This window comes from Bos indicus, chromosome 3 (assembly GCF_029378745.1).
Source record: "Bos indicus isolate NIAB-ARS_2022 breed Sahiwal x Tharparkar chromosome 3, NIAB-ARS_B.indTharparkar_mat_pri_1.0, whole genome shotgun sequence".
Lineage (NCBI taxonomy): Eukaryota > Metazoa > Chordata > Mammalia > Artiodactyla > Bovidae > Bos > Bos indicus.
In genome coordinates, this window is record NC_091762.1 from 93,290,663 (window position 1) to 93,316,753 (window position 26,091).

The 26,091-nt window shown below is 42.4% G+C and overlaps 1 protein-coding gene across 3 annotated transcripts; it reads right to left on the reverse strand.

The window, feature by feature from the left end:
• Positions 1-292: 292 nt before the first annotated feature.
• Positions 293-24,341, reverse strand: CPT2 (carnitine palmitoyltransferase 2). 3 transcript variants are annotated; one of them, XM_070786523.1, is made up of 6 exons: positions 24,042-24,179; positions 17,533-17,716; positions 13,515-13,595; positions 11,280-11,386; positions 1,915-3,219; positions 293-913 (listed from the first exon to the last, which is right to left on the reverse strand). In XM_070786523.1, the coding sequence occupies exons 5-6, from the start codon at positions 3,203-3,205 to the stop codon at positions 582-584; spliced, it is 1,623 nt and encodes a 540-aa protein (XP_070642624.1). In that variant the 5' UTR covers positions 3,206-3,219; positions 11,280-11,386; positions 13,515-13,595; positions 17,533-17,716; positions 24,042-24,179; the 3' UTR covers positions 293-581. The 3 variants fall into 3 exon arrangements, with proteins under 3 accessions (XP_070642624.1, XP_019813006.2, XP_070642623.1); XM_019957447.2 differs by lacking the exon at positions 17,533-17,716 and having other exon boundaries at positions 24,042-24,341; XM_070786522.1 differs by lacking the exons at positions 17,533-17,716; positions 24,042-24,179 and adding an exon at positions 14,980-16,371.
• Between the last annotated feature and the right edge of the window lie 1,750 nt (positions 24,342-26,091).

Sequence of the window (26,091 nt, forward strand, 5' to 3'; positions counted from 1 at the left end):
TAAATCCAAGGGTATTATAACCCCTTTGTTGCACCAGGACTGTCAGAATCAGGCGGTAGCAGTTTACTCCTTGGAAAAATGAAGAGGATTTTTAAAGAAAGGATATCCCAGGAGAGAGAAGCATGTTTACAGCAAAGACGCGTGTTTCCCACCATTACCTGAAGAACCTGGAGCCAACAGGAACTGCCACCCGAACTTACTGCTGGAAAACTCTTTGTGGGGATTTGGCAATTCGGTTAAACAATTAAAACAAACAAAACCCAACACAAAAAAGCCTAAGAGGAACCACCTCTAAGAAAGAATTAAATTTTATTTCTGCTTCAACAATAAGTACATCTGAGTTATTTTCCAAGTCTTACCTCCTGATAATGTCCTTAAAACCGGAATCTTACAGCATCTTTAGTTATGGTCTTGGAAATCATATGTTTAGCTTTAAAACCATGGTTTTAAGGCTCAAATCTTATAGCAATGGTGCTCAGGCACCTCATAATTAGTTTCATTAGTCACAGAATAGTGCCTACTGGCTACAGAGGCCCCAGTTTTTATGCTCGTGAAACAGAGGCTTTTCACTCACCTAGAAGCTAGGTTTTGATCATTTTGCCTTCCAAGGCATCAAACATGTCTTCTAAGGCCTTCTCCACACACTGGAGAAACTCACGGGCATTGCGGCTTTGGTAGGCAGAGACGTTGCAGCCTATCCAGTTGTCCTGAACGGCGTACCCAATGCCAAAACCATCAGGGACCACGGGGGCAAAGCAGCCGATGTTCACTGCTGGGCTGCTCAGTGTGCTGGTGGACAGGATGTTGTGGTTTATCTGCCTATATGCAGGGTCCAGGAACAGCTCGGGCATGCTGATCCCTCTGGCTGCTGCCAGGTACCGCAGAGCAAACAAGTGTCGATCAAAGCCCTGGCCTGTCAGAGACAAAATGGAAAATCAGACTCAGAACTGAAAGGGACCTCACTTAGTAACACCTCCCACCCAAGGTAGGAATATTCTTCACAGCATCCTCGAGAGGGGAAGAAGGGTTTGTTGACCTCTGCATTCACACCTCCACCTTGCTAAATTCTGGAGCAGTGCATTCTAGAATATTCCTTTTAAAAAAGCAGTGAACAGCTGAGCTAAAAATCAGCCTAAGATACACCTAATTTTTAAAATTCTGAGATTGAATCAGTTTAAACAGTCACGAAAAGTATGTGGAGAGCACACCATGGATTCAAAAACTAAGGGAAAACCAAAAGCCCAAATCAAGTACAAAGGACAAGATGGAGTCAGTGGAACAAAATGGAAAGGGTATTTGACCAGGTTCTAATCTCAGCTTTCCTGCTAATTTGCTGTGTGATCCTGGGCCAGTGGTCTCAGCTTCCGACCTATAAAATAGAGAAGGCTGAGACCAGAATGATCTTGGAGGTCCCTTTTAGTTCCAGGACTTTGCCATATGAAAGGACTGGACTATGTGATCCCTCAGGTCCTTCCTAGGTCTTGAATTTCATCAGAAAGGAGCAAAATGATGCCACTTAGGTAGGGAAGAGCTTCTGAGATGGCCTATTTACACGCAGCCATCACACTACAACTGGGCTGAAGTAAGAGGGGCTGTGGGCTTAGAAATCCTGCATTGTCAAAAATGAGGCTGAAGACCAATAAATAATAGGAAGAGAGTATGTGACACAGCTGAAAATGACCTTAAATGAGGATGATGCATTTAAGTCAGATGCATCGCCCCATTCCTGCTCAGAGGGAGAGAATGGTCTGTCCCTAGTGGCTAGTCTGGCTGTTCAGACTGCTAAGGAAAAAATAATAATCAGTTGGCAGATGGATTAAGCCTAGAGAAGGGTGGAAATCAGAATAGTACTGAGGCATACCCCAGAGCGGAGGGCAACAAGACCAAACGGCATGCTCCCCAACCCCGTCTCACCCATTGCTGCTTCTCTGGTCAGCTGGTTGTGGTATGTGGAGCACTTGGCCATCATCTGCTGAAGCTCTCCAGCGCTATACTTGGAAGGCTCCCTGACAAAGGCCTCGGAGCACGTCTTTGTGAAGAGGGAGGCCGGGCGGATGGTCTCGGTGCGGCCGTGCTTGAATGCTGCAGTGCTACAGGACTCATAGGTGGCCACCGTCTGCCCGTACTGCCGCAGGAAGGCCATCTGGAAGGCCAGCTGAGCCATCGAGTCAGGGCTCAGCTTCTGCTTCTTCAGGAATTCTCTGCCTCCTCTCTGAAACCGGATGTAGTCGATGGTGAGGCTTTTCACGGTGGCATCAAATTTTTCCTTAGCAGCGCTAATGCCAGTCTTTAAAGCATCGCTCAGCTTGAAGTTGAGTTTTTGTACGGCCACAGAAGAGTCAGTGCTGGCCGGCTGGCTCTGGGGAGTGATGGCAGGGGCCTGAGTGCTATCTTTAAACACTTCATTAAAAAACCTGAGCACTGCAACACCATCGCCCCAGGCATGCTCAAAGTGGATGGCAGCAGTGCCATCCTTGGCTATAATGAGGTTAAAGGATTTGTCAAACCAGCGGTTTGTGCCGTCACCATGCAGCATGCTGTGGGACAGGTGGACAAAGTCCCTAATGGGGAAGTCATCTAGGCAGAGACAGAACACAGCCGAGTCCACTTTCCCCAGGGTCGCCTCGTTGCCACCACTCACCAGCTTCTGTCTGAGCTCTGCCCAGATGTCCCGGTTCTCACTAGTCAGATACGAAAGCGGAAACTCGGGGGCCGGGCTATTGTCTGACAGAATGTACTTCAGATGAGCCTGGATTTCAGAGGCACTCACAATGTTCCCATCTTGATCCAGGACATCAAAGATGTAGAAGTGTCCTTTTCTTAGGACCAGGAGGTGTCTGGCCTTGTCATCGGTGAAGAGTTCATCTCGATGGGGTCTGGGTAAACGAGTTGAATTGAAAAGCCGATAATACTGGGACATGTCCAGGGGATATGCATTGACCAAGTAGGCGCCATACCAAGACAGGAAGGAAGGCACAAAGCGTATGAATCTCTTGAAGGTATCGGTATCACTTTTGGCAGGGTTCAAATGGAACACTTCTGGCTCCAGAAGGTCAGCCCGAAGTGTCTTCAGAAACCGGATGGCAGAGACAGTCATGTTGGTGGCCCGGGTGAGCTGGTCATTATACTCGGACTTTGGATCAGGGTTGAATGAGATAAACGGATTAAAGTTCAGGACAACAGGATCTCGAGCAGTTAAATACATATCAAACCAGGGGCCTAAAAAATAAAAGTGAACAATAAAGAGTTCCTAAAGACAGAATGTGAGAAAGAAAAAAAAAAAAAAATCAAGCATATTCAGAAGAAATGACGATCACTTTCAGAGGGTGGAATTTTCTGATTTTTTTTTTTTTTTGCTTTGTAATAATTCAAAAACATTAAATGGGAACATATAATATGTCGTCTTTTGCATCTGACTTCTATCACTTATGGGCTTCCCAGTGGCTCTAGTGGTAAAGAACCCACCTGCCAATGTAGGAGACACAAGAGATGCAGGTTCGATCCCTGGGTCAGGAAGATCCACTGCAGTACAAAAAAAACAACCCACTCTAGTATTCTTGCCTGGAAAATTTCTTGAACAGAGGAGCCTGGCGGGCTACAGTCCATGTGGCTGCAAAGAGTCAGCACGACTAAGCAATTGAACACACACTCTATCACTTATAATAATGTATTGGAAATTCATCCACACTGTGGCATGTATCAGTTCTTCATTTCTTTTTATTGGTAAGTAATGTTCCAGTAATATACTGTATCTTGTTTATCCATTCACCTGTACATGGACATTTGTTTCCACTTGTTGCTTATTATAATGCTAGTGCTTTCTTTGTGTGAGGACATTATGTTCTCAGTTTTCTTGGAAGATATAGCTAGGATAGGGATTGCTGGGTCATATGGGAAGTCTACTCTAACCCTTTGCTTTTTGACTGAGAATGAAGTATCGTTGATTTACAGTGCTGTGTCAGTTCAGGTGTAGAGCAAAGTGATTCAGTTACACATATACCTAGTCTTTTTCAGACACTTACCCATTTTAGATTATTACAAGATACTGAATATAGTTCCTTGTGCTATACAGTAGGTCCTTGCTGTTTGTCTATCTTAGATATATTGGTATCTGCTAATCCCAAACTCCTAATTTATCCCTCCCCCACCACCTTTCCCCTTTTGGCAATCTTAAGTTTATTTTCATGTCTGTGAGTCTGTCTCAAACACGTTTTAGAAATAAGCTCATCGGTATATTTTAGATTCCACATGTGGTACCATATGATGGTTATCTTTCTCTGACTTACTTCAGTATATGTGCTAATCTCTACGTCCATCCATGTTGCTGCAAATGGCATTATTTCATTTTTTGATAGCTGAGGAATATTCCATTGTGTGTCTGTGTGTGTGTATATATATACACCCCCCACATCTTCTTTACCCATTCACCTATGATGGACATTTATGCCGCTTTCGTGTCTTGGCTACTGTAAATAGTGCAGTTATGAACACTGGGGAGCATGTACCTTTATGAAGTAGAGTTTTTCTCCGGATATATGCCCATATATATGCATATATGCTGGATCATATACCGTTCCCCATAGTGGCTGCACCAATTTACATTCCTACCAATAGTGTAGGAGGGCTCCCTTTTCTCCACACCCTCTTTGGCATTTATTATTTGTAGATCTTTCTAATGATAACTATTTTGATTGGCGTGAGGCAATACCCCATATTTTTTTTCTCAAATAATTAGCGATATTGAGCATCTCTTCATGTGCGCATTGGCTATCTCTATATGTCTTCTTTGGTGAGATGTTTATTTAGGTCTTCTTCCCATTTTTTTGATTGGGCTGTTTGTTTTTTTATATTGAACTGTAGGAGCTGTTTGTACATTTTGGAGACTAATCTCTGTTGGTTACATCATTTGCAAATATTTTCTCTCATTTCACAGGTTGTCTTTTTGTTTTGTTTATGGTTTCCTTTGCTTTGCTTCTAAAGCTTTTTAAGTTTAATTAGGTCCCATTCACTTATTTTTGCCTTTATTTCCATTACTCTAGGAGACAGACCTAAAAAAAAACTTTGCTATGGTTCATGTCAAAGAGTATTCTCCTTATGTTTTTCTCTAGTAGCTTTATTGTAACTGATCTTATACTTAGGTCTTTAATCATTTTGAGTTATTTTTGTATATGGTATTAGAGAATGTTCTAACTTCGTTGTTTTACATGTAGTTGTCCCGTTTTCCCAGCACTACTTATTAAAGAGACTGTCTTGTCTCCACTGTATATTCTTGCCTATTTTGTGATAGATTAATTGACCATAGGTGGTGGATTTATTTCTGGGCTCTCTATTCTGTTCCACTGATACATATGTCTGTTTTTGTGCCAATACCATCAATCATGTGCACACCCTTTGTTCAGCCTGGCCATACTCCAAGCCCTTTGGGCTGTCTCCCCACAGCCAAACCACGTCCTACCCCCGTGTCTGCCCTCTGAAACCTAAGTTTCAGCACTCAGTTGCTGCACACACCAGCAGGCAGGTGTCTTGGGCTCAGAAGTGAGACAATATGGCCTGGACCATCTGTGGGTCTCTCTCCTCTGCAGGGTGGCAAACCAGCTCCTACACTCTCCTCTCCAGCCTCTGAAGCTCCCTATCTGTCCTGGTGGATCTCATACTCAGTGAAGGAGGTTGACAGGTGAGGGAAGAGGTCATCTTTCACAGCTCCCTCCCAGGAGCGCAGGTCCTGTCCCACTTACTCCTCTCCCTTTTCCCTTCATCCTACCCAGTTAAGTGGGGACCTTCCTTGCAGCTTTGGTTGTATGGGATCTTCTGCAAGCTTTCAGTCCACATGTAGAAATATTTCTGACATATCAGTGGGAGGAGGTGAATTCCATGCCCTTCTACTCCACCATCTTGAACCAGAACTCTATGTTTAATCTTTTGAGGAATTGCCCAGGTGTCTTCCAAAGTGGCTGCACCATTACCACCAGCAGTGTACAAGGGTTTCAATTTCTCCACATCCTCAGCAACATTTGTTACCACTCAGTTCAGTTCAGTTGCACAATTATTTCTGACTCTTCCCGACCCACTGGACTGCAGCATGCCAGGTTTCCCTGTCCATCACCAACTTCTGGAGCTTTCTCAACTCATGTCCATTGAGTCAGTGATGCCATCCAACCATCTTGTGCTCTGTCCTCCCCTTCTCCTCCTGCTTTCAATCTTTCCCAACATCAGGGTCTTTTCCAATGAGTCAGCTCTTCACATCAGATAGCCAAAGTATTGGAGTTTCAGCTTCACCATCAGTCTTTCTAATGAATATTCAGGACTGATTTCCTTTAGGATGGACTGGTTGGATCTTCTTGCAGTGCAGGGGCCTCTCAAGAGTCTTCTCCAGCACCACAGTTGAAAAGCATCAATTCTTCAGTGCTCAGCCTTCTTTATGGTCCAACTCTCACATCCATACATGACTACTTGGAAAACCATAGCTTTGAGACAAACTTTTGTTGGTAAAGTAATGTCTCTGCTTTTTAATATGCTGTCAAGCTTTTCCTCCAAGGAGTAAGCATATTTTAACTTCATGGCTGCAGTCACCATCTGCAGTAATTTTGGAGCCCAAGAAAATAAAGTCTTTCACTGTTTCCACTGTTTTTCCATCTATGTGCCATGAAGGGATGGGACCAGATGCCATGATCTTCATTTTTTGAATATTGAGTTTTAAGCCAGCTTTTTCACTCTCCTCTTTCACTTTCATCAAGAGGCTCTTTAGTTCTTCTTCACTTTCTGCCATAAGGGTAGTGCCATCTGCATATCTCAGGTTATTGATATTTCTCCTGGCAATCTTGATTCCAGCTTGTGTTTCTTCCAGCCCAGCATTTCTCATGATGTACTCTGCATATAAGTTAAATAAGCAGGGTGACAATATACCACCTTGACGTACTCCTTTTCCTATTTGGAACCAGTCTGTTGTTCCATGTCCAGTTCTAACTGTTGCTTCTTGACCTGCATACAGATTTCTCAGGAGGCACGTCAGGTGGTCTGGTATTCCAATCTCTTTCAGAACTCTCCACAGTTTGTTGTGATCCACACAACAATTTATTCAGTGTAGTCAATAAAACAGAAGTAGATGTTTTTCTGAAACTCTCTTGCTTTTTTGATGATCCAATGGATAATGGCAATTTGATCTCTGGTTCCTCTGCCTTTTCTAAATCCAGCTTGGACATCTGGAAGTTCTTGGTTCACGTACTGTTGAAGCCTGGCTTGGAGAATCTTGAGCATTACTTTGCTAGCGTGTGAGATGAATGCAATTGTGCAGTAATTTGCATGTTCTTTGGCATTGACCTTCTTTAGGATTGGAATGAAAACTGACCTTTTCCAGTCCTGTGGCCACTGATAAGTTTTCCAAATTTGCTGCCATTCTGAGTGCAGCACTTTTGCAGCATTATCTTTTAGGATTTGAAACAGCTCAACTGGAATTCCATCACCTCCACTAGCTATGTTCGTAGTGATGTTTCCTCAGTCCCATTTGATTTCATATTCCAGGATGTCTGGCTCTAGGTGAGTGACCACACCACCGTGGTTATCTGGGTCATGAAGATCTTTTTTGTACACTTCTTCTGTGTATTCTTGCCACCTCTTCTTAATATCTTCTGCTTCTGTTATGTCCATACTGTTTCTGTCCTTTTTTGTGCCCATCTTTGCATGAGGTATCCCCTTGGTATTTCTAATTTTTTTGAAGAGATCTCCAGGCTTTCCCATTCTATTGTTTTCCTCTATTTCTTTGCATTGATTGCTGAGGAAGGCTTTCTTATCTCTCCTTGCTATTCTTTGGAACTCTCCATTCAGATAATATATCTTTCCCTTTTTTCCTCTGCCTTTCACTTCTCTTCTTTTCTCAGCTATTTGTAAGGCCTCCTCAGACAACCATTTTGCCTTTTTGCATTTCTTTTTCTTGGGGATGGTCTTGATCACTGCCTCCCGTACAATGTCACAAACCTCCATCCATAGTTCTTCTGGCACTCTGTGTATCAGATCTAATACCTTAAACCTATTTGTCACTTCCACTGTATAATCATAAGGGATTTGATTTAGGTCATATCTGAATGGTCTAGTGGTTTTCCCTACTTTCTTCAATTCAAGTCCAAATTTGGCAATAAGGAGTTCATGATCTGAGCCATAGGCAGCTTTTGACCTTGTTTTTGCTGACTGTATAGAGCTTCTCCATCTTTGGCTGCAAAGAATATAATTAGTCTGATTTCAGTATTGACCATGTGGTGATGTCCATGTGTAGAGTCATCTCTAGTGTTGTTGTTAACATGACTATCAGTCTTATTTGATTGGAGCCATTCTAGTGGATAACCATCACTGTGGTTTTGACTTACATTTCTCTAATATTTATTAATTGCTTTTTCCTCTTCATTCTGTTTTCCTCCTTAACACTTACAGAAATAAAAAACAGTAATTCCTCACTTGCATTCAGACTAAAACAGAACAGTTTTTAATCCCCACCCCTCCTGTGCTTCACCTCCTTTCAGGGACAATATCCATACTTGACTGTCTCCCTAAAATGACAGAAAAGTTTTCACCATCATTCTGTGTACTATGTACACTACTCCCTCTTTTAGGAAATACTTGAAAGGCAATTAGAAATAACTCAGTGCATATGAGCCACTCAAACTAGCCCTCTGTATTCCTGTGGATGCTTGTAAAAATTCCAGAAACAGTATCTTATTAGAAAACATGTTTTCAAGGGAAGTTCCTGGTTGGATTAGCAAGCATGGGTGAACTCTACAAATATGGGGTATCTTCAATGGGAAGAAGTAGTTTTTATACATAAAGCATTGGGGAAGGATTAATAGGCAAAAATTTATCTATTATTCATTTGTTGATCCATTAATTCCATTTCATTCCTTGAGAATCAGTGCCATGCCAGGCCCTCGGCCTGGGGATAGAGCATGGATTTCAATTCAGAAGAACTCTGGCGAAGGAGATAAACAGAATTAAAATAGAATGCAATTCATTAAAATGGGGGTAAGATACATTTGATGAAAGAAGACATGAATTTATGTTTCTGATCCCCTGAGTAAAAGAATTTTAAAAAGACATAAGCCAATAAGGCAAAGAGAATGAGAGAGAAGAAAAGAACAAATATTGGAAAGTATAAAATTATCTAGCAGAGTCAGAGAAAGCCAACCCTAAGCTGGCAGCAAAGAAAGCCAGGAAACAATATGACTTAAACAGCAGAACCCCCAGATGGCTCAGGATGTAGTAGCCTAGGTACACTGGTTGAAGGGCTGTTTAATTAGAACCCCACCCCCTAGATTCCCTCCCTATTCCAGTAGAAGATTTAAGTTTTATTCACTGGAGAAAGTAAAATTGGGAGATGTAAGTCATAGATGAGAACTCAAGTCTTCTTTCCTTAATCTCACTCCTGCAACAGCAGCAACCAGGAATATACCTTTTGGCAGTTAACTGGAAAAGCCTTCCCTAAGAAGTCTAAATAACCCAAAGACACCAACATTAGGGGCGCCCCAAGGAAGTGGTTTAGCCGATGACATTACAGTGAAGCTGTGACTGACAAGCCCACTCTCATTTATAGAAATTCCCATAACTTTTAATATCTCATTCAGGTTTAAGACAACAGAGAAGGATTACGAAAGATCTGAAGAAAGAAAAGAGGGTAAAACAAACAGGAAAAAAAGCAAAAAGACCATTAAAGATGAGAAATTAAAAAAAAATTCCCAGATAAATTATTAGGCACATAGAAAGCAAAACAGAAGAAGGTATAATTATTAATTATAGAGAAAACAAAGTTAGTATGGAAAAGGCAAAACAATTCCAGTGTGCTACACAACTCAGCTGACAAACAGCGTTTGCATGATTATAACAGTATAAACGCCAGGTAGCTTCCCTAGTGGCACAGTCGGTAAAGAAGCTGCCTGCATTGCAGGAGACCTGCATTCGATCCCTGGGTTGGGAAGATCCCCTGAAGAAGGGGATAGCCACTCCAGTATCCTTGTCTGAAGAATCCCACGATAGAGGAGCCTGGTGGGCTACAGTCCATGGGATCACAAAGAGTTGGACACGACTGAGCGACTAAGCACAGCATAGCATACTGTGACAATAAGGGGATGGAAATGTGGTGAGGATACAAGAGACCGACAAATCCTACTCTTTTATAGTGAGACATCTATAGATAATGCCTAAAACTAAAAAAGATGCACTGATATGAGTAAGTAATTTAGAGAATGGGGCAAAATGAGAAGTGAGAAATTAAGTCAAGGTCAGGAAACTGTGGCTTCTCATAACAAGCATGAGAAAACTATTTGATTCTTTAAATGATATGCATGTATAACCTTACTACAAACATAAACTGAGTTAAAAGAAGTGCAGTGGGAACAGAAGTGGAAGCAACCAACTCTGAAAGGGAAGGGCTGAAAGGTTTTATAGAAAAATCATCCTACCCAGATCTGGTCTTTTCTGCTTTTTTCAAATTGAGATGTAACTGACATATAACATTATATTAGCTTCAAGTGTACAACATAATGATTCGATATTTGTATATATGTAAAATGCTCAGCACATCCATCACCATACACACTTATAAAAATTTTTTCCTTATTAGAAGTTTTAATATCCATACTCACAGCAACTTTCAAATACATAATACAGTACCAACTACAGTCACCCAGGTGTATATTGCATCCCCAGGACTTACTTATGTTATAACTGAAAGTCTGTACCTTTTGATCCTCTTCTCCATTTTGCAGCCCCTACTCGCAGCCTCTGACAACCATCTTAACGGGGTCCAAAGGAAGAATTTGCCAGGCAAAAAAAGGTGGTGGGAACAACATGGATTAAGGCCCAGAAGAATGAAAAGACTAAGGGGTCGAGGGAAGAAGCTACTCAGTTTTGCTGAAGCATGGGTGTGTCAGGGAGGATGGTGAAATGAGGCTGGAGCGGGCAGCTGGGCCAGACAACGAAGGACCTAGAATGATACATACAGGACACAGGACTAAATCCTGCATCCTTTTCAGACAGAACCAATGATGAGGTTCTGTCCTGATCCTATCTACAGAGCAGGTAAGCCACTGCTCTTGACGACAGACTCCAGACAACACCTCAGTGGAGGAAGAACTCACTCAGCCTTAATGTTCACCTCAGGAAGACAGGATGAGACAACACTTCACAAACGTTTTTGGTCTCACCAAAAATACCTGTGAGACCAAAACAGGAGAGAAGATGACCTGCTTTCCATCATGGAAGGCTCTGGAAATACCACATTCACAGCCCTGCCTACCCACCTGAAATGTAGCTTGTATGTTTATTCTGCTTGTCCTGAGTGACCAGCTGCTCATGCAGTTCTTTTCCAATTCCAGTTTCAAAACTCTTACACAACTGTTCTGTTTTCCTGAAATGTTCAAGAAAAGACATAATCAAACCATGACAGGGAATAGGTGGTTTTTAGATTCATGGCCACAAATGCATCGGAGAACTTTGGGTTCCCTAGCATATCCCTAGAATCTGGGACTGACACCAGAAAGTATCTCTGGTCAGAAGAGGAGAATCAATCTAAGCAGATAAATCTAAGATATTTTCTTAAAATGACAGATCAGGAAGGTGAATTCACATCTCATAAAACAATGTGTAATCTAGGAGGCAGCTTGACATGGAGAAAATGACTCCAAAAGCTTTGGAGTCAAGAAGAGTTAAGTTTGAATTCTAGCTCTGTAACTTTCAAATTGTATGACCTTGGACAAGTTATTCCATCTTTCTCAGTCTCAGTTTCTTTATATGTTAACCCAGAAATACACCACTTTACATGATTTTTAAAATATTTATAAAGCTAAGGATTTACGATAGTTTGAAAAAGAATACTTAATAATGGGTAGCTATTAAATCATTACTATGTCAAGAGAAGCTTCAAGTGACTAATATGGAATATTTAAAAGCAGTGGATTAGCTTCCCTGGTGGCTCAGTGATAAAAGAATCTGCCTGCCAATGCAGAAGATGTGGGTTCAATTCCTGGGTAGGGAAGATCCCCTGGAGAAGGAAATGGCAACCCACTTCAGTATTCCTGCCTGGAAAATCCCATGGACAGAGGATCCTGGCAGGCTACAGTCCATGGGGTCACAAAAGTGACGGACATGACAATGACTGCTGCTGCTGCTGCTAAGTTGCTTCAGTTGTGTCCGACTCTGTGGGACCCCATAGACGGCAGCCCACCAGGCTCCCCTGTCCCTGGGATTCTCCAGGTAAGAACACTGGAGTGGGTTGCCATTTCTTTCTCCAATGCACGAAAGTGAAAAGTGAAAGTGAAGTCGCTCAGTCAAGCCGGACTCTTAGTGACCCCATGGACTGCAGCCCACCAGGCTCCTCCATCCACGGGATTTTCCAGGCAAGAGTACTGGAGTGGGGTGCCATGACTAAACAACAACAAAAAGACAGTGGACAGTTCATCTGTTTTTTGCCATCACTGGCCAGTGAAGGACTCTATGTGATTCTAATGACAAGGCCAGTGTTCTGCACAACAAATTCCCATTGTGGAAAAAGAGTACTACACCAGGATACAATAGCCTGATGGAATCCATTTTTTTTACAATATCCAATATTATTTTCCACTTCCAGGCTGAATTAGTTTCCCACGACTGCCAAGACGAAGTGCCACAGAGCAGCTGGCTTAAGACAACAGAAATGTATTCTCTCATAGTTTTGGGGGCTACAAGTACACAATCAAGGTGCTGACAAGACCATACTCTCTCTGAAGACTCTCGGGGAGAATCCGTCCCAGGCCTTTCTCTTCGCTTGTGGTGTATCAGGTATCCTTGGCATTCCTCAGCCTGTTACTACACTCCAACCTCCTCTGTCTTTACATGGCTGTCTCTTTATCCCTTCTAAGGACTGGAATAAGGACTAAACCTTCTCTATTAATAGTATGACCTCATCACAATGGACATGAGTTTGAGCAAGCTCTGGGAATTGGTGATGGACAGGGAAGCCTGGCATGCTGCAGTCCACGGGGTCACAAAGAATCAGACACGACTGAGTGACTGAACTGAACTGCTTTTAACTAATTACACATACAACTACCCTCTTTCCGATAAGGTTGCATACTGAGGTTTTTGAGAAGGGAGTGGATTTAGGGGACATACTATCTAACCCAGTACATAAGCTCACCAAGCAAACTTCTGGTCTGCCACATGCTCTCCTCAATGAAGCTCCCTGCCAAGAGCACATGCCCTCTGCAAATGACCAGTGTCAGCTAGCTGACGAGGTAAAATCTGCCAGGGCAGTCAAATTTGGCATTCTAGTGTCTAAACCATTGTTTATTCAGTCAAGTTAAAGAGTCTCACCTTAGGGCTTGGTCACCCCTTCATGAGTGAAAATCTATTTCCTGAACTTGCAAATGTAAAGACTGGGTCTCAGGTGCCTGAGGACCCAGTCAAATCATAGACACTCCCCGAAGATTGGTCCACCACCACTTGTCAGCTTCTCCTGAACCACCCCACCATGGTCATTTGGGTTTCTCAGCATTTACCTGAACTGGCTGTCATCCAACAGAGGCTTCTGTGCACTGAGGTATCTTCTAATGGTGTCTTCAAGTTTGGGAATAGGCAGCCTGGGGAGAAAACAAGGTCAGTGTAATGGTGACAAGATGTGGAAGAGGTTAGTTAGCTTGCCAATCCAAACTCATAAATAATTACTGGATAATTAAATTCTTTCCAAAAAAAAAAAAAACACACACACAAAAAACAACACAAGAGGAAGCCTAAGCCACTGACAAATGAGAATAGATGAATTTAAGTATCAACAGTACTCCTTTTATTTTCTAGGTAGAAGAATAACCTTTTAATGTATTTTCATGAGCTAAATTAGTAAATATACTAACAAATTAAAAATGGGGAAGCAGAAGCAGCCAAAATATTCCTGATTCCTGTCACAATTATAATACTTGTGTTAACCCTGCACTGGCATGGATTTTAATTCTACTTAATTTGAACAACAGTCTTTTTCTTTCTTAAGATGAAAAAAAGTTCTATTTTTAAATTTATTGGTGTATTTTTGACAGAGAATCATACAAAAGAGAAACACAGGTCTATCCATCGCCAGCCAACCAAGGGATGGACTCTCAAGTCACGCCCAGCTCACCAGGAGTCCTGTGAGGAATGCATATTCTTGGGTATTATGCTTAGTGAAATATGTCAGAAAGAGAAAGACAGATACTGTATGGTATCATTTATATGTGAAATTTAAAAATAAAGCTGGTGAATATAACAAGAAACACAGATACAGAAAACAAACTAAGTGGTGACTAGTGGGGAGAAGGAAGCAGTGAAGGGCAAAACAGGGGTAGGGGGTTAAGAGGTACAAACCACTCGGTACAAAATAAGCCACAGGGATGTATCTGTAGCACATCGAGGATAGCCACCATTTTATATTAACTGTAAATGGAGTACAATCTTTAAAAATTATCAGTCACTATGTTGTACACCTGAAACTTACATAATACTGTAAATCTACTATATCTCAATTTTTAAAGTGTCAATTTTATGGCATGTGAATTATATCTCAATAAACTGAAGTGAAGTTGCTCAGTCGTGTCTAACTCTTTGCAACCCCAGGGACTGTATGTAGCCTACCAGGTCCCACCATCCATGGGATTTTCCAGGCAAAAATACTGGAGTGGGTTGCCATTTCCCTCTCCAATATCTCAATAAAGCTGTTAGAAATGTTTCTAAACAAGTTATGTTCGTCTCTGGTCATCAATTTTTTCCTCAGTAAGATGAAGGAACTGAAAGAGACTGTTTCTAAAGCTCCTTTACAATTCTGTGACCACAACCACAGGAATCCGGTTGATTCCTCCTGCGGCAAGGCAGCAGAACTGCACGATGGTGAAAGGGCAGACTCTGGCATCACCATTTACAGCTGTGTGACTCTGGGCATACTGCTGCTCTGCACATAACTTTCCCCGTACATAAAGTGGAGATGATACTAATACGTACTTTTCAGTGTTGTGTGCAAATTCAATGAGGCGACACATGTCACAGACTCAGAACAGTGCCTGGTACACAGTAAGCACTCGATTGTTGTTGTTCAGTCGCTCAGTTGTGTCCCACTCTTTGCGACCCCATGGACCACAGCACGCCAGGCTTCCCTGTCCTTCACCATCTCCCGCAGCTTGCTCAAACTCATGTCCATTGAGTCAGTGATGCCATCAACCATCTTGTCCTCTGTCATCCCCTTCTCCTCCTGCCTTCAATCTTTCCCAGCATCGGGGTCTTTTCTAATGAGTCGGCTCTTCCCATCAGGTGGCCAAAGTATTGGAACTTCAGCCTCAGCATCTGTCCCTCCAATGAATATTCAAGATTGATTCCCTTTAGGATTGACTGGTTTGATCTCCTTGCTGTGGAAGGGACTCTCAAGAGTCTTCTCCAGCACCACAGTTCAAAGTCATCAATTCTCTGGCGCTCAGCCTTTATGGTCCAACTCTCACATCCGTACATGACTACTAGAAAAACCACAGCTTTGACAATACAGACCTTTGTCGGCAAAGTAATGTCTCTGCTTTTTAATACACCGTCTAGGTTTGTCACTGCTTTTCTTCTGATAAATACGTTTTTTGTTTTTTTTTTTTACTTACTTGGTCGTCAAGTCCTATAGATTCCAACTCTGCTCATGTTCCTAGGGAACTAGCTCATCATCTCTGCCTCAGTGCCTGGAATGGGGTTTCACCATATTGGTGTTTTGCCTACCCCAAACTGTCACTTCTTTTAGTAAGAGCACCCTTTCTATTTAAGTCCCTGCAGTTCAGATAGAGCTGACTCCATGCCCAGCTCCCAGGGGTGGGCTTAAAGCTTACTGGTTCAGACTCAGTGAGACCTAGCAAGAATCTAAAGACTTAACTATAGGAGTTTGGGGTTTTTTTTTTTTAACTGTTAGGATGAGGAAGGGAATCTCTAACATCTGAGTTACTAAGAAATGAGTGCGAAAGCTATGCCTTAGGTGATGGCTGCCACTATGGCACCATGAGGAGAGAGCCTACTTGAGAATGGAGTCACACAAATGAAGAGTGGAATGGGAAGGCAAATCAGGTCTTGATGACATCATTTGGACCTCTTAACCCAACCTGGATTTTTCGGGTCTGTGGGTGCACACATTCCTTTTGGCTAAAACCAGTTTAATCGGGCTTCCTATAACTTGCTACCACACTGCCCTTACTGTGGCCTTTTCAGTATGTTCCTCAAGGAACACCAAAAGTGGTTTCAAAGGCACAGCTGAAGTTCCTTGAGCTCCTTGAGGGGTTGTTCACCAGGTGCCTTGAAAAGAGCTATAGAGCTACAGCCTTGAGAGAGGCCTGGCAGGTTCATTTTAACCATGTGGGTTCTCTTTCCCCACCCTCTATCAAAGAACCCCATCCCCATCTAAACACCATTTGCTATAATAAGGATGGAAGAAAAGTTAGCACCAACCTGATTTATCTCCTGTCTAAGTGACTGATATCAATATCTAAGAAGCCTCCAAGCAGTAGGCATTTTATTATTCTCCCTGCAAGAACACAGGTATAAAGCCTTTTGTATTTTTACACAATCTATATTATTTACAGAATCTATATTATTTATATTATATATATAATATAAATAAGTATATTATATACATTTATTTATAGAATCTATATTATTTACAGAATCTATATTATTCTGGTAAATTCATTCTGGTTGTCAAGACAATTTGCGGAACATGCCTTCGGGGCTCAGAACATTACTGTTTCTATCTGTCATCCTCCATACCTTGGAAACTTGGGCCTCGCCTGCCTCCCATGTGAATTCTAGAGAACATGCCCATTTTGTCTTGAACATCAGCTATCATCTAAAGTGATTAGGGGTAAAAGAAATCACAAGATAATTGACAATGACTGTGGGTCAACTATAGGCCTAAAATAGTGGCCCATTACTATTTTTTTTAAGACACAGTGCCACTCCCCCAACCCAGCCAACACACAGACACACACACACACCAGCCCAACTCTAGTAACTCAGGACCCAAGTGATGAGTCTTTACTTTGAGCTGGGCCCCCCAACAGCTTCTCAAAATTTTTGAACACGTCATGCATTTTCAGACTTCTGTTTCTTAGCACATGCTATTCTATCCTTGCATCACTCCTCTCATGTGGTAATCTTCAAATTCCAACTCAAATAGCACCTCCTCTATGAAGCTTCCTTTCTCTGCCAGGCACTAAGTCACTCCCACCACCACACTCATACAATGCAATATGCAACAAATATTTAAGGTAGTTATAGCACTTGAGAATATCTACTGAGTACTTGCTATATGCCTGGCTTTGTGCTAAGTGTTTTATATCAGGGTATTTAACTTTAACAAACCTGAGAGGAAGGTAATATTAACACTCCATTTTTAGATTACATGATTTCCTCACAGCCATGAAGCTAGTAAGTAGAGCTGGATTAAAAATCAAATCTGACTCCTATCTCATGACCGTAACCACCATGAGATGCTGCTTCCCACTGATCCATTATTCTATAACTGTATCTGCTTACCTGTCGAATCTCCCCCACTATACAGTAACTCCTCACCATGACTGACTGGTCTCCAAATTCATGTCAATCAATGTTTATCAAGTTAATAATGTAAATGTGTAGATCAGGCTGATCCACCCTTTGTCTTCTCCAGACTTGCGGTTTTATGTTCTGAGATTAATTGTTCAGTGCATAAAACATAACCCTGAAAAAAAAAACACTTAACTGAATTGCACACCTAAAAATAGTTAAAAGGGTAAATTTTATGTTTTGTATATTTGACCACAAAAAAAAAGAACAAAGGAAAAAAACATAATAGCTGGAAACCAAGCAAATGATACTGCAAGGCTTCCTAGAAGAAAGCAAGTCCAAAGTCACTTGATTAAAAGGCAGGGATATGACAGAAAAAGGATGAGGGAAGAAGGGAGGCCCAGTTGGACCACCTAATACTAATATTAAGAGGCTAGTCCTTCTCTTGCCAACTAACAAGAGAAGATGCCAACTATTTTGGCATTTTACCTCACTCTACCCTCACAACAGCCCTATGAACTGTGCATTCTGATACTACTTTGCAGGTAAGAACTGGGCTCAAAAGAAGTGGACAGAACTGCCTGAAGTTATAGAGTGTCAGATCTGGAATCTAAATCTAAGTTCTACAGGACTTCAAGCCTGGGCTTTTCATTAAGTGTGACATCTAAATGAGTGTAAAGATACTACAATTTACCTTTCCAGAATCTCAGAGATAAGGAATCTCATCTAACTCTCAACATACAGGTGACGAAGTGGAGGCCTGAGGGAGTCATTGTTTACAGAATTATACAACAGGTGATGGGTGCTATTTGTAGCTCCAGGATATTTGTTCTGCAGAGTGAAAGAAATGATCTTCATATTCCTTGACTTTAATATTCTTCTCAGCTTTCCAATTCTACAGTGGAGAAAATCCCTCTGATCCTAAACCTGGGTGGGGCCCAGTTCAATTCAGTTCAGTCGCTCAGTCATGTCCGACTCTTTGCGACCCCATGAATCGCAGCACGCCAGGCCTCCCTGTCCATCACCAACTCCCGGAGTTCACTCAGACTCACGTCCATCGAGTCAGAGATGCCATCCAGCCATCTCATCCTCTGTCATCCCCTTCTCCTCCTGCCCTCAATCCCTCCCAGCATCAGAGTCTTTTCCAATGAGTCAACTCTTCACATGAGGTGGCCAAAGTACTGGAGTTTCAGCTTTAGCATCATTCCTTCCAAAGAAATCCCAGGGCTGATCTTCAGAATGGACTGGTTGGATCTCCCTGCAGTCCAAGGGACTCTCAAGAGTCTTCTCCAACACTACAGTTCAAAAGCATCAATTCTTCAGCGCTCAGCCTTCTTCACAGTCCAACTCTCACATCCATACATGACCACTGGAAAAACCATAGCCTTGACTAGATGGACCTTTGTTGGCAAAGTAATGTCTCTGCTTTTGAATATGCTATCTAGGTTGGTCATAACTTTCCTTCCAAGGAGTAAGCGTCTTTTAATTTCATGGCTACAGTCACCATCTGCAGTGATTTTGGAGCCCAGAAAAATAAAGTCTGACACCGTTTCCACTGTTTCCCCATCTATTTCCTATGAAGTAATGGGACCGGATGCCATGATCTTCGTTTTCTGAATGTTGAGCTTTAAGCCAACTTTTTCACTCTCCTCTTTTACTTTCATTAAGAGGCTTTTGAGTTCCTCTTCACTTTCTGCCATAAGGGTGGTGTCATGTGCATATCTGAGGTTACTGATATTTCTCCTGGCAATCTTGATTCCAGCTTGTATTTCTTCCAGTCCAGCATTTCTCATGATGTACTCTGCATACAAGTTAAATAAGCAGGGTGACAATATACAGCCTTGACGTACTCCTTTTCCTATTTGGAACCAGTCTGTTGTTCCATGCCCAGGCCTATCTAAAAGTTAAAGGCCAACTGCTGCTGGGCTTGGCTCTGTCATTCCTCACCTTTCCCCTACATACAGGCTCAGACTCTGTCATCCCTCACCTTTCCCCTACATACAGGCTCAGCTCAGACACAGGAGGTCAAGGCTTATCTCACAGGAACAGGGACTTTTTCTTTCTCCTCCCAGACCTCCTACCAAATTTAAACAGCAGAGTTGGGACTAGATAATCTCATTTTAGTCTGTTTTAGAAGTTTGCACACTGTAACTTCACAAGAATCACCTCAGATGATATTCCTGAGAAGGTGGGCTGGGAGTTAAGGGTTAAGGGGCTCCTGGTTGTAGAGAAAAAGAGCAACCTAGTAGTTCTGGGGGATGTCTGTGACAATCTTGGTTCTGTTTACAATGAGGGTTGGTCTCCAACCCCTGGACTGCGAGATCCCTGACGGGCAGCTTGGTAAGGAAGGAAGTAAAAAGGTTTTTGAAAGAAATTTGGAACTTTGCACTAGGAACTAACTGGTAAGCAAGTAAGCAAAGTTTGATTGTAGAGGGTGAAGAAGTTTGGGGAAATTGCTAATACTGGAGGAGACCTGGCAGCTTAATTTAAGGCTGGGAGTTCAAAGACTGGGAAAACTGGAAGCTGAATTAAAGAAAATACTGGGTGAGGGAAGGAGAGAGGAAGATATATTGGGGCTGTTTCATAGGGGAAGTAAATTCTGGAAGAAGTGTTAAGAGGGTGGGGGGAGTAGCTATGGTGAAGAGGCATAGAATTTGGGTGGGCTCTGGATCTAATACACTTCAGTATTCTTGCCTTGAGAACCCCATGAACAGTATGAAAAGGCGAAAAGATAGGACACTGAAAGATGAACTCCCCAGGTCGGTAGGTGCCCAATATGCTACTGGAGATCAGTGGAGAAATAACTCCAGAAAGAATGAAGAGATGGAGCCAAAGCAAAAACAATACCCAATTGTGGATGTGACTGGTGGTGGAAATAAAGCCCGATGCTGTAAAGAGCAACACTGCATAGGAACCATGAATCAAGGCAAATTGGAAGTGGTCTAACAGGAGATGGCAAGAGTGAACACTGACATTTTAGGCATCAGCTAACTAAAATGGACTGGAATGGGTGAATTTAACTCAGATGACCGTTATATCTACTACTGTGGGCAAGAATCCCTTAGAAGAAATGGAGTAACTATCATAGTCAACAAAAGAGTCCAAAATGCAGTACCTGGATGCAATCTCAAAATAGACAGAATGATCTCTGTTTGTTTCCAGGGCAAATCATTCAATATTACAGTAACCCAAGTCTATGCCCCAACCAGAAATGCTGAAGAAGCTGAAGTTGAACGGTTCTATGAAGACCTACGAGACCTTGTAGAACTAACACCCAAAAAAGATGTCCTTTTCATTATAGGGCACTGGAATGCAAAAGTAGGAAGTCAAGAGCTACCTGGAGTAACAGGCAAATTTGGCCTTGGAGTACAAAATGAAGCAGGGCAAAGGCTAATAGAGTTTTGCCAAAAGAATGCACTGGTCATAGCAAACACCCTCTTCCAACAACACAAGAGACGACTTTACACATGGACATCACCAGATGGTCAATACTGAAATCAGATTGATTATATTCTTTGCAGCCAAAGATGGAGAAGCTCTATATAGTCAGCAAAAACAAGGTCAAGAGCTGATTGTGGCTCAGATCATGAACTCATTATTGCCAAATTTGGACTTGAATTGAAGAAAGTAGGGAAAACCACTAGACCATTCAGGTATGACCTAAATCAAATCCCTTACGATTATACAGTGGAAGTGAGAAATAGATTCAAGGGATTAAATCTGATAGAGTGCCTGAACTATGGACAGAGGTTTGTGACATTGTACAGAATGCAGTGATCAAGACCATCCCCAAGAAAAAGAAAAGCAAAAAGGCAAAAAAATGGTTGTCTGAGGAGGCCTTACAAATAGCTGTGGAAAGAAGAGAAGCAAAAGGCAAAGGAGAAAAGGAAAGATATACCCATTTGAATGCAGAGTTCCAAAGAATAGCAAGGAGAGATAAGAAAGCCTTCCTCAGCAATCAGTGCAAAGAAATAGAGGAAAACAGTAGGATGGAAAGACAAGAGATCTTTTCAGGAAAATCATAGACACCAAGGCAACATTTCATGCAAAGATGGGCATAATAAAGGACAGAAATGGTATGGACCTAACAGAAACAGAAGATACTAAGAAGTGGCAAGAATACACAGAAGAAGTATACAAAAAAGATCTTCATGACCCAGATAACCACGATGGTGTGATCACTCACCTAGAACCAGACATCCTGGAATACGAAGACAAGTGGGCCTTAGGAAGCATCACTACGAACATAGCTAGTGGAGGTGATGGAATTCCAGTTGAGTTATTTCAAATCCTAAAAGATGATGCTGTGAAAGTGTTGCACTCAATATACCAGCAAATTTGGAAAACTCAGCAGTGGCCACAGGACTGGAAAAGGTCAGTTTTCATTCCAATCCCAAAGAAAGGCAATGCCAAAGAATGCTCAAACTACCACACAATTGCACTCATCTCACATGCTAGCAAAGTAATGCTCAAAATTCTCCAAGCCAGGCTTCAAGTACATGGACCGTGAACTTTCAGATGTTCAAGCTGGTTTTAGAAAAGGCATAGGAACCAGAGATCAAATTGCCAACATCCGCTGGATCATGGAAAAAGCAAGAGAGTTCCAGAAAAACATCTATTTCTGCTTTATTGACTATGCCAAAGCCTTTGACTATGTGGATCACAATAAACTGTGGAAAATTTTTCAAGAGATGGGAATACCAGACCACCTGACCTGTCTCTTGAGAAACCTATATGCAGGTCAGGAAACAACAGTTAGAACTGGACACGGAACAACAGACTGGTTCCAAATTGGGAAAGGAGTACATCAAAGCTGTATACTGTTACTCTGCTTATTTAACTTATATGCACAGTACATCATGAGAAATGCTGGACTGGATGAAGTACAAGCTGGAATCAAGATTGCCAGAAGAAATATCAATAACCTCAGATATGCAGATGATACCACCCTTATGGCAGAAAGTGAAGATTGAAGAGCCTCTTGATGAGGGTGAAAGAGGAGCATGAAAAAGTTGGCTTAAAACTCAACATTCAGAAAACTAAGATCATGGCATCTGGTCCCATTACTTCATGGCAAATAGATGGGGAAACAATGGAAACAGTGACAGACTTTATTTTGGGGGGCTCCAAAATCACTGCATATGGTGACTGTAGCCATGAAATTAAAAGATGCTTGCTCCTTGGAAGAAAAGTTATGACCAACCTAGAAAAAATTATGACCAGCATATTAAAAAGCAGAGACATTACTTTGCCGACAAAGGTCCATCTAGTCAAAGCTGTGGTTTTTCTCGTAGTCATGTATAGATGTGAGAGTTGGACGATAAAGAAAGCTGAGTGCCGAACAATTGATGCTTTTAAACTGTGGTGTGGAGAAGACTCTTGAGAGTCCCTTGGACTGCAAGGAGATCCAACCAGTCCATCCTAAAGGAAATCAGTCCTGAATATTTATTGGAAGGACTGATGCTAAAGCTGAAGCTCCAATACTTTGGCCACCTGATGCAAAGAACTAACTCATTGCAAAAGACCCTGATGCTGGGAAAGATTGAAGGTGGGAGGAGAAGGGGACGACAGAGGATGAAATGGTTTGGATGGCATCACTGAGTCAAAGGACATGAGTTTGAATAAGCTTTGGGAGCTGGTGATGGACAGGGAAGCCTGGTGTGCTGCAGTCCATGGGGTCGCAGAGTCGGAAAGGACTGAGCAACTGAACTGAACTGAACTGGATCTAATGTGAATAAAGTAAGATTTGAGGAGGAGTACTGAAGATGCTGTCTAGAATCCTGTGAGATTTGGCTGAAGTTGCAGGGAGTAGTGTGGATTAGGGAGGATATTTTAGGGGGAGGAAAGTGGGGGAGTGTTGAGGAAGGTTTGGTAGGGATGAAAGGGTTCCAGGTGAAGACTGGACTTAGAATGCTGAGGACTTGGAGGGTAAGGTAAATATCTGAGTCAGCTTGGGGGACTGACAGGTGCTAAAACAGAAGAGGACTGGAGACATGGGGAGTGGGGCTGAGGGTTCTGGCAGCAGCTGCGAAAAAGGTGGTGGTGGGAGAAGTTAAAGGAGAGTAACTATCAGTGTTATACTGGCCGATCCATATTCTGTGCAGGAATTCGGGCGACACCCTAGCTGGAAGTGTAAGAGTAATGGTGGACATACACAGGTTGTACATTTGTTCAGAGAGAAATGTGAGGGACGATTAGACATCTGATTGGAAGTTGAGTTTTTGGAGGAGTCTGAGAAGAGCTCAAGAGAGAAATTCTGAGAGAACTATGATGGTAGCGGTGTGGGATGGGGGCGGGGAGGGGGTGGATTCTGGAAGAGAACTTGAGCGTTCTTAAGCTCCAGTGCCACGGGATTTTCAGACTGGCGAATGCGGCAGCGTCCCAGGTGAAGCTTTGGGGGTGCAAGAGGGTTCGGTAGAAGAGACAAGAGTGACTGGAGAAAGTCTGGGGCCGAACCCTCGGCTGGTTGTGGGCGACAGGGACCTGGAAGCCGGGCTCACCTGGGCAGGCTGTCCTGGTAGTGCATAGTGGGCACGATGCTGCGCTGCAGGTACTGGCTGGGCTCGAAGCCGGTGCTCAAGGGCCGACATGGGGCTCCCGGGCCAACGGCAAGGCCCCGGGACCAAGAGCGCAGCAGCAGGCGGGCCACCATCGTCCCAGGAGGCGGCAGGAGCTAGAACGCGGAGAATTGGGAGTTCTGGTGTATGGAGATCAGGCCGCGGCACCCGGTGCCCCGCGACAATGGGTCAGATACTTCAGCACACTTTGTGCCCTTCCGCGGGGCCACTTCCGGCTTCCCGCCCCCGCCCACGGAAGGCACCGCCCACAGGCCCTACGAGGGTCCCGCCTACCGCAGGGTGGGCGGGGCCCCGGCCTCTTAGCTTGTTTTCCTGATCTCCAGGCGGTCAGAAAACCAGTTTGGAAGCCACGCCCTTCTGTTTTGGAAAAAGCGGAGAAGGCAATGGCACCCCACTCCAGTACCCTTGCCTGGAAAATCCCATAGACCGAGGAGCCTGGTGGGCTGCAGTCCATGGGGTCGCTAAGAGTCGGACACGACTGAGCGACTGAACTGAACTGAACTAAATAATGAGTGATATGAGCATCTTTTTAAGTGTTTCTTAGCCATCTGTCTTCTTTGGAAAAATGTCTGTTTAGGTCTTTTCCCCACTTTTTGATTGGGTTGTTTGTTTTTCTGGTATTGAGTTGTATGAGTTGCTTATTTATTTTGGAAATTTGGAAATTAATCCTTTGTCAGTTGTTTCATTTGCTATTATTTTCTCCCATTCTGAGGGTTGTCTTTTTACCTTGCTTATAGAGACACGCCATATTTTGCTGTGTAGGAGTCAGGAAAGTTCCTTTACTCAGAAAAATTCTGAAGAATAAATTGTATTGAAGTATTCCAGAGTTCTGCTCTGTTTTGAATTAATTATGAAAAAGCAGAACATGATGGCTAGGTTTAAATAATATTCAAAACCAAAGTTCTTAAAAAGAAACATTTTTTTATTGAGATATAACTGATATATAACACTAAGTTTCAGGTGGAAAACATAATGATTTGATATTTGTATGCACTGTGAAACAAATATCACAATAAGTCTAGTTACCATTAGTCACCATACATAGTCATAAATATCTTTTTTTCCCCTTGTAATGAAGACTTCTAATATTTTCTAAGGTTTACTCTCTAAGTAACTTTCAAATGTGCAATACAGTATTATTAACTATAGTCACCATGCAGGACATTACATCCCCATGACTTATTTGTATTATAACTGGAAAGTGAAAGTGAAAGTAAAGTTGCTCAGTCGAGCCGATTCTTTGCGATCCCATGGACAGCAGCCTGCACCAAGCTCCTCCATCTATGGGATTTCTAGGCAAGAGTACTGGAGTGAGTTGCTGTTTCCTTCTCCAGTTATAACTGGAAGGTTGTTCCTATTGATCCCCTTCACTCATTTTGCCCACCCTCCAACCCCCTGCCCTCTGGCAACAATTAGTCTGTTCTTTTTATCTATGATCTTGATTTTTTTTGTTTTCCTTTGTTTTTTAGATTCCACACATACATGAGACTATGTGGTATTTGTCTTTCTCTGTCTGACTTACTTCACTTAGCATAATACCTTCTAGGTCCATCCATGTTGTTACAAACAGCAAGATTTCTTTCTTTTTTATGGCTAAGTACTACTCCATATATATTTTTTATTTATCTATATCTTCTTTATCCATTCATCCATCTATGGACACTTAGGTTTGTTTCCATATCTTGGCTATTGTACTGCGATGGACATAGGGGTGCGTATACCTTTTCAAATAAATTAGTGTTTTCATTTTCTTTGGATTTATACAAGAAGTAGAATTGCTGGATCAAATGGTAGTCCTATTTTTAAAATTTTGAGAAATCTCCATATTGTTTCCCATAGTGGTTGCACCAATTTACATTCCCTTCCAACAGTGCATGAGAGTTCTTTCTTTTTCCCCACATGCTTTCTTGGGCTTGCTCTCTACAAGATGGCAGAGTAGAAGGACATGTGCTCATCTTCTCCTTCAAGAAAA

Coding starts and splice junctions, on each gene's coding strand:
- CPT2 (XM_019957447.2), bottom strand. CDS start 24,193: ATGGTGGCCCGCCTGCTGCTGCGCTCTTGGTCCCGGGGCCTTGCCGTT. Junction 13,596..24,041: donor TACCAGGACAGCCTGCCCAG/GTGAGCCCGGCT, acceptor TTTTCTCCCCAG/GCTGCCTATTCCCAAACTTG. Junction 3,220..11,279: donor ACATACAAGCTACATTTCAG/GTGGGTAGGCAG, acceptor TTTATTTTTTAG/GCCCCTGGTTTGATATGTAT.